At 42.6% G+C, this 12,508-nt stretch overlaps 1 protein-coding gene and 1 pseudogene across 2 annotated transcripts in view; one reads left to right on the top strand and one right to left on the bottom strand.

Annotated features, from left to right (window-relative positions):
* Positions 1 to 3,303: 3,303 nt before the first annotated feature.
* TIMD4 (T cell immunoglobulin and mucin domain containing 4) overlaps positions 3,304 to 12,508 on the bottom strand; it is a 46,915-nt gene continuing 37,710 nt past the window's right edge. Inside the window, exons 6-9 of one of the 2 annotated variants that reach the window (XM_017854389.1) lie at positions 10,368 to 10,417; positions 6,126 to 6,243; positions 4,471 to 4,510; positions 3,304 to 3,549 (exon numbers count right to left, since the gene is read on the bottom strand). In XM_017854389.1, coding sequence (XP_017709878.1) covers positions 3,465 to 3,549; positions 4,471 to 4,510; positions 6,126 to 6,243; positions 10,368 to 10,417 — 293 coding nt within the window. In that variant the 3' untranslated portion in view covers positions 3,304 to 3,464. The remainder of the gene's footprint in view (positions 3,550 to 4,470; positions 4,511 to 6,125; positions 6,244 to 10,367; positions 10,418 to 12,508) is intronic. The other variant, XR_001881929.1, reaches the window with a different exon arrangement.
* LOC108516773 (MICOS complex subunit MIC26 pseudogene) lies at positions 8,187 to 8,782 on the top strand (annotated as a pseudogene).

The following is a 12,508-nucleotide window of genomic DNA, read 5'->3' as shown; positions in this document are numbered from 1 at the left end:
CTCAATCCATCTGTTAGAAATTACTACAGTGCAACACTTCTCAAACTCTAATGCGCATCAGAATCATCTGGATGGTTTGTGAAAACACAGTTTGCTGAGCTCTATCCCCAGTTTCTGATTCTGGAGGTATGGGGTGAAGGACATGAATTTGCGTTTCTATCAAGTACCAGTAATGCTGAAGCTGCTGGTCTGAAGTGCATAGTTTGAGAGCCACCAGGCTAGACCAGCGTTTTTAGACCTTGGTTCCACATTAGAACCACTTTGGGACATTTTTCAAAAATTCAGATGCCCAAGTCATAGTCTGGACCAATTACAAAAAGAATCTCTTAAAGGGTAGGACTCAGGAATTGGCATTGAAAAATCTCCCCAGTTGGGCCGGGCGCGGTGGCTCAAGCCTGTAATCCCAGCACTTTGGGAGGCCGAGACGGGCGGATCACGAGGTCAGGAGATCGGGACCATCCTGGCTAACCCGGTGAAACCCCGTCTCTAGTAAAAAATACAAAAAACTAGCCGGGCGAGGTGGCGGGCGCCTGTAGTCCCAGCTACTCGGGAGGCTGAGGCAGGAGAATGGTGTAAATCCAGGAGGCGGAGCTTGCAGTGAGCTGAGATCCGGCCACTGCACTCCAGCCTGGGTGACAGAGCGAGACTGTATCTCAAAAAAAAAAAAAGAAAAATCTCCCCAGTTGATTGTTCATTGTTCAGCTAACATTGAGAACTACTAAGACAGAGGCTCCTAGAGGCCATTACCAGCTCTAAAATACTATGATTGCTCATGTCAATGTTTCTTAGTCCTTACAAGGAGTTTCAGAATTATATTTGGGAATCGATTGAAAATAGCCCTTTGCAAAACAGAAAAATAATATTCATTGAGTTTAAATGTTCTGTTGAGGAAGTATCTGCTGTCTTCTTTTTCTAGTTAGACCCAAGTTGGTAGTGACATTGGGTGGTGGTTTTGGAAGGTGGATAGGGAGCATGAGCTAAGTTAGGGTTGGGTGTATCATTAACTCACAAGATATTATAACCTGACTATATACACAAAGCCATCTAGACTCACTCTATTTTCCAGATGGGAAAATTCAGGCCCTGAACCTGACTCTAGACCCACTTCGCCCACATTTTTAAATAAATGTTTGAGTTTAGCACACTAGACAAAGTCATTTCAAGTACCTTAAGCTAACATCAAAGCCACGTTGACCTAAAAAAAAAAGGCCAGCCATGGAGGTTCATACCTGTAATCCCAGCACTTTGGGAGGCCGAGGCAGGCAGATCACCTAAGGTCAGGAGTTTGAGACCAGCCTGGCCAACATGGTGAAACCCCATCTCTACTAAAAAATCAGCCAGGTGTGGTGGTGGGCACCTGTAATCCCAGCTGCTTGGGAGGTAGAGGCAGGAGCATCATTTGAACCCACCAGGCAGAGGTTGCAGTGAGCCAAGATCGTGCCATTGCACTCTAGCCTGGGCAACAAGAGCAAAACTCTGTCTCAAAAAAAAAAAAGAGAAAAGTAAAGAAACAGCTGTCAATCTGCTACTCATTGTTTTCATCATTGGGGCCAATCATTCTGCCCAACTGCAACTGAACAAGTCAGAAGTCAGGCTGCCCTGGGCCAGTTTTTCCAAGTGCCCAGGTGAGGGGGATTTTTACTAACTGCTGGATCAGTGTTGTGTGAACTAATACTCAAAAACATCTGTAGGCTTCACCAGTCAAGTAAGTCTGTGTTGTGTGAACTAATAGGACAAAAACATCTATAGGCTTCACCAGTCAAGTAAAAAGACTGACTTTTTTCTCTCTTAAATGTAATGTCAAGAGAGTTGAAATCCAAAAGATGGCTACCTTCAGAAAACCACGTACTTATTCCATTAATGTTGCTATTGCTCTAAACATGCTGAGAAGTCCTTCACAGAAATGTCTTTCAGATCTGGTTTACTTTCCACACTTCTACCCAGCCAGAAGTCCCTCTCACTCAGGCACACATGTTTTTTATTCATTCATTCAACAACTGTTTGCTTTAATCTCTCTCCCAGGGCTCCTCGTGTTAGTAGTTATTAAAGTTTTAAAATAAACCTGTTGTTACTGACGAGCATATTTCCATGAATTATATTTAGAGAAACTTATTTGGATTGCCTTGCTTTCGCATCCAAGCACTGCCCCTGGGTGAATATCCCTGTCATTCACCACATTTTACTCCCACGGACTCTTTCCTGTTTCCAAAATTAAATTCCCCAGGCAAGAATTAGCATGTGACACTGTGGTCATCTTTAAAGACACTCAAATGTGAAAATAAAATTATAGAAAATTTAGGAGTTTTAGAGGTGAGTCAATGTTGGCCAAGTGCAGTGGCTCAAGCCTGTAATCCCAGCAATTTGGGAGGCCGAGGCGGGCAGATTACCTGAGGTCAGGAGCTGGAGACCCACCTGGTCAATACAGTGAAACTCCATCTCTACTAAAAATACAAAAACTAGCTAGGCATGGTGGCGTGCACCTGTAAGCCCAACTACTCAGAAGGCTGAGGCAGGAGAATCGCTTGGACCCAGGAGGCGGAGGTTGCAGTGAGCCAAGATTGTCCATTGCACTCCAGCCTGGGCAAGAGAGCAAGACTCCATCTCAAGAAAAAAAAATAAAGAAGTGAGTTACAGTTATGGTGTGATTCCATGTCATTTCCTGCAATGTTAAGGAACCATAGGCTCTGTGCTGCTCATATCATACCTGCAGCAAGACGATGAACTCTTAAAGCTAGGCATAAAAGGAGAGATACAAACACATACGAGATGAAGGCAATTAGGGTAACAAAAGAACCAGAAATTATATCCCAGAAGCAAGGAGATTTGGAGAAACATGAGATTTTCTTTCCAATACCTGAAGAGTTAACAGCTCTCCAGTACTTCCCAGCATGCTTAGAGCAATAGCAACATTAATGGAATAAACACATGTTTCTCCAAAGGTAACCATCTTTTGGATTTCTACTCTCTTGACATTACCTTTACGAGAAAAAAAAAAAAAAAAAAAGTCAGTCTTATTGACTGATGGAGCCTGTAGATTTTTTTGTCCTGTTAGTTCACACAACACTGATCCAGCAGTTAATAAAGAAGAGATGTTCTGTGTAGGCACAAGAACTATTGTTGTAATATCATCCAGAGACAGATTTTGCCTTAAGTATTTCTTCATCTCAGAACTGCTCTGAGATGGAATGGACTCCCTTGGGTGTGGTAAGGAGTTCACCAGCACTGAAAGTGTTCAAGTGTAGTGTGCAAGATCACTTAGCAGTGATTCTACAGAGATGATTAGAGCACGGACAGAGAAGGTGTGGTCTCTAAAGTACCCTTCATTCATGAAACTAAAGCAAGACTGGATCAATGACATCCACGGAATAAGTGAATCCTTTTTATGAAACAAAGAAACCTCCTAAGACTTATTTTGACACTTGATTGCCATGCCACCATCCTCAATCTAACATGCTACTGCGTTGTTAGAGGGTAAAAAGTCCATCTTCATCTTCCCTTCCATGCCGCATGTCATTGAGGACATTTTTACTATCTCCAATGCAGTCTAGCCTGTAAACAGAAAAGAGGGGCTGATAATGGGAAACACAAGACTGGAAAACAAAACAAAAGACAGATGCTGCTAAGTTACAATGCAATTATCCTTAAAGTTCAAAGGGCTCACAGTTCATTCAGTCTAAGCTCCACATTTTATAGATGGGAAAACTGAGGCTGCAGGGGAAAAAGAGTTTCTGCCAATCCATTATAATAAGGAGATAAAAAAAATTCTTAGCAAAATATAAAATCATGATTTCAATACATTTATTTACCAAAAGGTCTCTAAGTATGACCTTGAAAGGTCACCTTGCTGGGCATCAGTTTTCCTTCTTGTTAATACATATTGTGGTATCAATGCAATTAATTAGTGAAGGCAAGGCCTTCATGAATAATTTACATCAAGTTTTACATTTCTTTTCCAAAACTAAAGAATAGGGCAGATAGCTAAAATCCCTTACTAGAGAATCTTCAAATACCATTTTTAAAAAGGCCCCAAAACAAGCTGCTCCCATGGTCTAATGGGGCAGAGGAACCAACTCCCAAGAATAGTATTCTACATGCTTTTTTCACTTTCCATATTGCCAACTCTCCTCAATAAACTCCAGTTTAACAATGGCCTCTTAAACTAATTTACCCATAGGTGAACAAAAAATTTCAGACAGAGTAGAGGGCCATATCACCTTCTTTCTTTGGCATGCTATACTTCTATTAATCCCACCTGCCTTGGTACTGGCATTTTGTTCAGACACAGTGTTAACCAAGACACAGGTTAATGTGAGCTAAATCTGCACAACTTTTTCACTTCTAATGTCACATTTTTCCAACTCTATGTTTAATCGGAGCACAAGCTCAAGTCATTAAACCACTGAGTAGTAGCTAATCATTTGTAACAGCTTGTACAATCATTACAACACCCATTCATGCAAGATCAATTACCTTGTGTGTTTCTGCAAACAATTGGTTTCCATGAGTTTCCCTGAAAAGACAAGGCCACAGTGTGAGCCGAGGGGCTGCGGTGCATAGAACATGCAAAATGCTGGGGGAATTCCAGTATTGCCTCCCAAAGAGCAGACATAGGCCAAAAGTGAGAACCAGTGGCTGGCTTTGGCAGAAAAAGCCATTCCCTTTCCCAGGTCAAACACTTGCTATTTTAGACCACAGTCAGTGCTCATCAATTACACAGTTGTTCCAACATTCTGGACAATGGTGTTAAACTATTTCATTTTGAGTCATCTGCCTATCCAGAACTCAAGTACTCACTTGGGTTTTAAAACACTTCTTTATGAGACATACTCAGAATTTTCCGAAACTGTAACCATGCCTTTGTAGGAAGACTAACAGCAGGATTCCAGTAAATTTTAAATTTCTTTTTGCACCTGGGGCAGGTGTTGAACTATACAAGTTTCACTATTATTCAAATCAGCTGAGATGGTTACTAGTCTCATCTCCTGCCATACTGCCCTGAAACAGCTTTTGTTAATGAGTACAGAACAATTTAACCCCATTTTACAACGGTACCAGGTGCCATGTGCCTATAATTTGTATGAAAACCATAAGCTCTGTTTCATGGCTCGAAGTGTTTTAAAACTTCTGGGGGTGGGGTGGGGGTGGGATGGAGGTACAAGGACATGGAGCAGCTTGCGAATTCAATGAAAACTATAGACCTTGTCCCTTGAAAAATGCAGGCATGAACACATAAACACTTTTGCACATGATTTCAAAGGATTCACATTACCCTTGAAGTCCATCTATGGCCTCTAGGTTAAGAAAGCTTGCTTTCAGGGAACACATAAGAAAATCAGAATCAGGCCAGGAGTGGTGGCTCATGCCTGTAATCCCAGAGCTTTGGCAGGCCAAAGTGGGTGGATCACCTGAGGTCAGGAGTTTGAGACCAGCCTAGCCCACATGGCAAACCCCCTCTCTACTAAAAATACTAAAATTAGCTGCGCGTGATGGCACGAACCTGTAGTCTCAGCGCCTCAGGAGGCTGAGGCAGGAGAATCACTTGAACCCAGGAGGAGGAGGTTGCAGTGAGCTGAGATTGCACTACTGTACTCCAGCCTGGGCAACAGAGTGACTCTCCGTCTCAAAAAAAAAAAAAAAAAAAAAAAAAAAAAAAAAAAAAAAAAGAAGAAGAAGAAAACCAGGACTGTTCATGGTCTTTGTCCTGGAACAATACTAGCCAAAAGAAGCGACAAGCTAGGGTTTTCTCAATCAAAGAACAAAGAAAGTGAAGAAAGTGAACAAAGAACAATACTTTCCTCTTAAGGCAGCAATAGGGATAAAATGAATTAGGCACGTCAAGAGTATACCATCAGGACTGGCACAAAAATGTCCAATAAATGAAGGTGCTCTTCTTCTGCTTTTTTTCCTTTTCCAAAATGTAAACTCTACCAGGAGGTTAATACACAGAGCCATTAGCAACTTGTGGAGAATGAGCTTACCTGTTACGTCCCTGACTGGGATGGGAACAATGACAGAACTGAGTCTCTTTGGGGAGGGATAAAGGGGAAGGAAGTGGAGACAACTCCAGATCCTCCTGCAGTCGCCAGGGTTCTGAAGTGCTCCATCACCTGGCCCTCCCTCCTTACCTCTCAGGAGAAACGCCACGAGCAATGCCAAGAGCACAAATCCCAAGCTGGGGGCAAGGATCATCAGTAGTTGGGAGATGGGCATTTCATTCTTCATGGGCATGGGCATTCCATCCATCTGATGGGACACAGGCAAGGAGATGGGCCCAGTCACTGCTAGATACCACCCTCACAGGATGACATCCCGGCCCAATAATACCTTATAACCACCAGCAGTTTCACTACATTTCACCACCTTTTGCCAAAAATCTCTGAAAACCTAAAACACGTGACCCATATCCCAAAATTTTCCAAAGTGTTAGACATCAGACATAAGGAACTATGGGGCTCAGGGGTCTGAGGATAAAAAATAACTGTTGTGAACTGTGTTTTCTACAGTCAAATCTCTTTCCTGGCCACTGCTCAAATCCTCTGAGCTCTCCCTAGCCCTGTGCCACTCTTTTCATGGCTGACTTAGGCTACTAGAGAAAACAGGATTAAAGAGAAAATGAAACTTAATTTTACATTTTCTACAGCAGTGGTTCTCAAAGTCTAGATGGGAAGCCCATGAGATCAAAATGATTTTCATGGGACATTTTTTGCCATTTTCACTATCATTCTGTCATGAGATGTACAGTATACTTTCCCAGAGGCTATGTGATGTGTGACGTCATTGCTCTCACTTATACAGAATGTGGAAACAGAGATGAGAATCCCTCTGTCTTCTATTAAGCCAGATATTAATGAGATTTGCAAAAAATGTAAAACAATGCCATTTTTCTCACTAATTTTCTCATTCATTTTTCTCACTCATGTTTTTTCAAAATAGAGTTAGTTGCCATAAAACATACTATGTTAGCACAAAGCGGGTTTGTTGTTATTTTAAATACATTGATTTTAAAATGTTTAAAATACGGACACCTGTATGACAAACTTGCACATGTACCCCTGAATCTAATGGAAAAGTTTAAACTTTTTTTTTTTAATTTTAAAAATGAGATGATATTTCGCTATGTTGCCCAGGCTGGGCTCAAGCTCCTACCATGGCCTTCCAAAGTGCTGGGATTAAATTTATTTTTTCTTTTCATTTTTTTTTTTTTTTTGAGACAGAGTCTCAGTCTGTCAGCCAGGCTGGAGTGCAGTGGTGCGATCTCAGCTCACTGCAACCTCTGCCTCCCAAGTTCAAGCAATTCTCCTGCCTCAAACTCCCACGTAGCTGGGGTTACAGGCACACACATCCAAGCCCGGATAATTTTTGTGTTTTTAGTAGAGATGAGTTTCCACCATGTTGGCTAGGCTGGTCTCGAACTCCTGACCTCAAGTGATCTGCCTACCTCAGCCTCCCAAAGTGCTGGAATTACAGGCGTGAGCCACTGCACCTGGCCCAAAACATTTTTTTTAATTGTAGAAATGTCTCAGTTTTTTCTGCTGAGCAGTCTAGAGAATCAAAAACAAAACAAAGTCTCAGTTTTAAGAAACTGATTTTTTTTTTTCTTTTGTAGAGACAAAGTCTCGCTCTTGCCCAGGCTAGAGTGCAGTGGCAATGATTACAGCTCACTGCAAACTTGAATTCCCGGGTTCAAGCAATCCTCCCACCTCAGCCACCTGAGTAGCTGGGATTATAGGCATGCATCACAATGCCTGACTTTTTTTTATTTTTATTTTTTAAATATTTTGTAGAGACAGCATCTCACTACTCTGCCCAAGCTGGTCTTGAACCCCTGGGCTCAAGCAATCCTCCTGCCTCAGCTTCCCAAAGTGGGATTAGAGGAGTGTGCCACAAGACCCAGGCTGTTATTTTTTTTTTTTTATTTTATTTTATTTTTGAAACAGGGCCTTTCTCTGTTGCCTAAGCTGTAGTGCAGTGGCACAAACAAGGCTCACTGCAGCCTCAACCTCCTGGACTCAAGTGATCCTCCCACCCCAGCCTCCCAAAGTAGCTGAGATTACAGGTACATGATACCATACCCGGCTATTTTTTTTAATTTTATTTTGTAGATAGGGGTCTCACCATGTTGCCCAGGCTAGAAACTGAGTTTCAAGAGTATAAAAAGACCCTGTGAGAGCCCCACTGCCAGTAACATGTTCAAGGTGGTTTAGAGGTCCATCGGGCTGGCCAGCCTGAGCCTACTCACCTTCAAAGTCTATGCGGCATCAAAAAAGGACTCCCCTCCCCAAAATCCCACAAAGGTTTATGAGCTTTTACTCTAGTAAGTTCTCGAGGGCCAACCTAAACATGCAGAGGAGTCAAGGACCCAGCTTAGGAAAGCATCTCTCAGCTTTGACATTATCATGAGCTACACACAAGTTGGTGTCAGGAAAGGTACTCCTAAACAAAGCCCAAGATGTAGAGTTTGGTTCAATGGGGGTGAGACAGCTATGAATATCTCCAAAATGCACCTGCTGGATTTTTTCCACGACTTGGTGTTATTGGTTTTGCTGGCCTTGTTGGACTTCTTTTGGCTAGAGGTTCAAAATTAAAGAAGCAGGTATTTCTATCTGGTTTCATGGGATTAGCAGCCTCTATCCATTATCCACAACAAGCCATCGAGTTTGTAAAGGTCAGAAAGGAGAGATTATATGACTGGGGTTTACAAGGACACATAGTTGGGGAAGATTTTTGGAAGGAGAACTTTCTAAAGCCAGGAAATGTGAGGAATTCACCCGAAAATAAGTAGAAAATTCCATGCTCTACACATTTGAGTCGGTTATAGGTAAGCAACAGAAACTTCATATGGTCAATCAGTATTTTTACAGAAAAATGGCAGAAAAGTCAGTATTGAATATATTAACCTGGCGTTCTTCTTCAGGAAAAACTATACTAGGCTTCTGTTATCTTGGGTGATGCCATCCTACAAGCAAATGGATCTGAAATCCTTTCACTTAGAGATAAGGCACAAGCCTTGGAACTCCCTGTACTCATGTTGCTATTTACATACATGATTAAAATCCAAGTTAAAAAAAAAAAAAAAAAAGAGTGTAGTCCAGGCGTGTTGGCTCACGCCTGTAATCCTGACACTTTGGGAGGCCAAGGCAGGTGGATCACTTGAGGCTAGGAAATCAAGACCAGCCAACGTGTTGCAACCCCATCTCTATTAAAAATACAAAAAATTAGCCGGGCATGGTAGCATGTGCCTGTAATCCCAGCTACTCAGGAGGCTAAGGCAGGACAATCGCTTGAACCCAGGAGGCAGAGGGTGCACTGAGTCAAGATTGCACCACTGCACTCTAGCTTGGGCAAAAGACTGAGACTTTGTCTCAAAAAAAAAAAGGGGGGGGAGCATAAAGGGACCCTGACATCAAAAATATTGAGAGGTGCTGCTCTGTAGGCAGGCATTGAGGCATCTTGTTGGGGCTATGCCATCTCCATTGACCAAGCTATGCTCTCTCCCTCTCTTCCTGTTACATTCTCTAACACACAGAATCCCAGAGACAGTGGGCACAACAACCAGGACAGGACAACAGACAGTGTCTGACAGAGAGATGGGGAAGAAGAAAGAGGGGATGGGGAAACTTTATTTATCCTTTACAGACTTCTGTACTGCCTGAAAGCTTTCACTTAAAATAGCTTGAATCACTTTTGTAATAATAAAAATAGTACCTTCAGAAAATAACAGAAATATTGATGGTAGGTGTTGATTCTGCAGTATGTCATGAATTCTGGGTCACACAGAAAGAACACACATGATCTTGCATGTTTTTTGTACTTTTTTTTTTTTTTTTTTTTTTTTTTGCTTTTCAAAGCATTGGCACATACAGAAGTAACAATCAAGGTTATTTCTGCCAAGAGTACAAGTCTATCAATTCTTGGGCTGTTTCATAATCGTTGCAATGGATTTTTCCAGTTAGCAATATCTTGCTTTTGCTAGTCCATCTCTGCAAAACTCTGTGGATTTTTTGTTTGTTTGTTTGTTTTGTTTTAAGAGACAGAGTCTCCCTCGGTCACCAGGCTGGAGTGCAATGGCGCCATCTCGGCTCACTGCAACCTCCGCCTCCTGGGTTCAAGCAATTCTCATGCCTCAGCCTTCTGGGTAGCTGGGACTACAGGCATGTGCCACCAAGCCCGGCTAATTTTTGCATTTTTGATAGAGATGGGGTTTTGCCATGCTGGCCAGGGTGATCTCGAATTTCTGGCAGAGAGTGATCCGCCCACCTTGGCCTCCCAAAGTGCTGGGATTATAGGCATGAGCCACTGTGCCTGGCCACTGCTGTGGATTTTTACGATTTAAGTGATATACTTCAAATACTTCACAGATTTTTTACCTGTCCTGTTTCTGTTGTTTTGTTTTGCTCAGGAACTGCAGTATCGGATGCTGGGAAGGAAAAGAGAAGAAAATGGTTATATGTCTGGTGGGGGAATAAAACATCACATCCTGAAATAGGTAATTAAGAGCCCATCTGGAACTGCAACCAATGTGTTTAATTATTTAATCCCGTGTTTTTTGTATAATCTATTTATGCATATTTGTTTTGATATGGTTTTAATGTAAAGTTTATCTGCTATACAACATTATCCCCCAGGAACATCTCCATTTTACAGATGGGTAGAGTCAGGCATTGGGCCAGCAGGTGATTGGCTCTAATTTTTCTGTAGGCCTCAGCAATTCATTCAGGATTTTTATCCAGCAAGAAAATGTGTCAGTTTTCTGGTTAACAAATATTTACTGAGCACCTATTATAGGCCATGCAGTGTAATAGCTATACCTTGGACCTCACAGAATTTACAACTTAGTGCAGAAAACCAAATGTAAAAATGTAATGTAAATAGTTGAAAACATAATTAGTCACAAGTGCAAAATTCTGGGAAAAAAACCAGTATGAGTTGTTATAGGGACATATCATGAGGTTGCCAGACTTGTTCTGGAGGGTCAAGGAAAACTTCCTTGAGAATGGGAGTTCATGCTGAGAGGTGGAGTCATGTATGTATTCATAATCTATAGTTGAGTTACAAGGGAACCATACTGAGAATCTACCAAATGCTAAGCACTGTTCCAGGCACTAAGAATACTGTGAGACTGCGGCAAGGCCCCTACCCTCAAGAAATTTACAGTCCATTAGAGAAGAGAGACCGAAAGATGATTTCAGCCTAACAGGTCAAAGCTAGTGATGGAGCACACACAGGCTGCTGGAAGGGCAGGTAGAGGGAGAGGCATTCAGCTCAACATCGTAGTTCATTGAAAGTTTTATTGGAATAAAGGTTCATGAGGACAGAGTCCCTGTCTGCTTGTTCACCACTGGGACTCTGATACCACCTGGCATATACTTGGTGCTCAATAAATGTTGGTTGAATAACACTTCTGAGTTAAGGTCGTGTAAGAATTAGCCAGGCAAAGAATGGTGGCAACGGTGTTTTAGGTGGACAGAGCAGCATCAGCAAAGCTGTGGAAACAAGAAAGGGCGTGGTGCCGACGTCAGACGACAAGCAGCCATGAAGAGGTGAAATGAGGGGTGGTAGCTGCAGGACATGAGACAGGTGAGCAAGAGCCAATCAGGGAGGGCCTTTGTTTCCTGATGGTAAGTCTCCATTGGATTCTGCAGGCAATGGAAAACCACAGAAATGTTTAAGCATGATATGGTCCAGTTAGGAGGATAAAGGAACAGCCAAGATGACAGTTATCATCTAATTCCAGGTCTGAAATTCTGAGCTAGTAAAACTAGAGAGAGAGAGAAATTTCAGAAATGCTTAGAAGGGAGAACAACAGGATATGGACGCTGAATGTGGGAGTGAGAAAGAAAAGTCTTTGATACCTCACCAGTTCCTACTTGAGACACCTGGCCATGGCCTGAGCTGTCCACTAAGACTGGGAACAGGGGAGGGAGTGGAGAAGGGTAAGTCTAGGGGAGAAAGGTGATAAGTTCACATTTACAGTCACTGAGTGACTGTGGGGCACATGCAAGCAGAAGTCGCCTAACAAGCCCCTGATGCATTTGAATCTAAATCAAACTCAGGAAAAGGGTGCAGTTGGAAATACTGATTCGGGAGTCATCAATATCCAGGGAGCAGCTGACCTCCTCAGAGTATATAAGAAACCCGGCCTGGGCACAGTGGCTCACGCCTGTAATCCCAGCACTTTGGGAGGCTGAGTTGGGGGGATCAAGATGTCAAGAGATCAAGATCACCCTGGCCAATATGGTGAAATCCCGTCTCTACTAAAAATCCAAAAAGTAGCTGGGCATGGTGGCGTGCGTCTGTAGTCCCAGATAATCAGGAGGCTGAAGCAGGAGAATCACTTGAATCCAGGAGGGGGAGATTGCAGTGAGGCAAGAGTGCCCCAGTGCACTCCAGGCTGGTAAGAGAGAGAGAGAGACTCCATCGAAAGAATGAAAGAAAGAAAGAGAGAGAGAGAGAGAGAGAGAGAGAGAGAGAGAGAGAAAAAGGAAGGAAGGAAGGAAGGAAGGAAGGA

The sequence above is a fragment of the Rhinopithecus bieti genome, unplaced genomic scaffold, assembly GCF_001698545.2.
Source record: "Rhinopithecus bieti isolate Rb0 unplaced genomic scaffold, ASM169854v2 scaffold_38833, whole genome shotgun sequence".
In the NCBI taxonomy this organism is placed as follows: Eukaryota; Metazoa; Chordata; class Mammalia; order Primates; family Cercopithecidae; genus Rhinopithecus; species Rhinopithecus bieti.
Note: the sequence above shows the minus strand (reverse complement) of the source record. Positions and strands in the feature narration are given on the sequence as shown.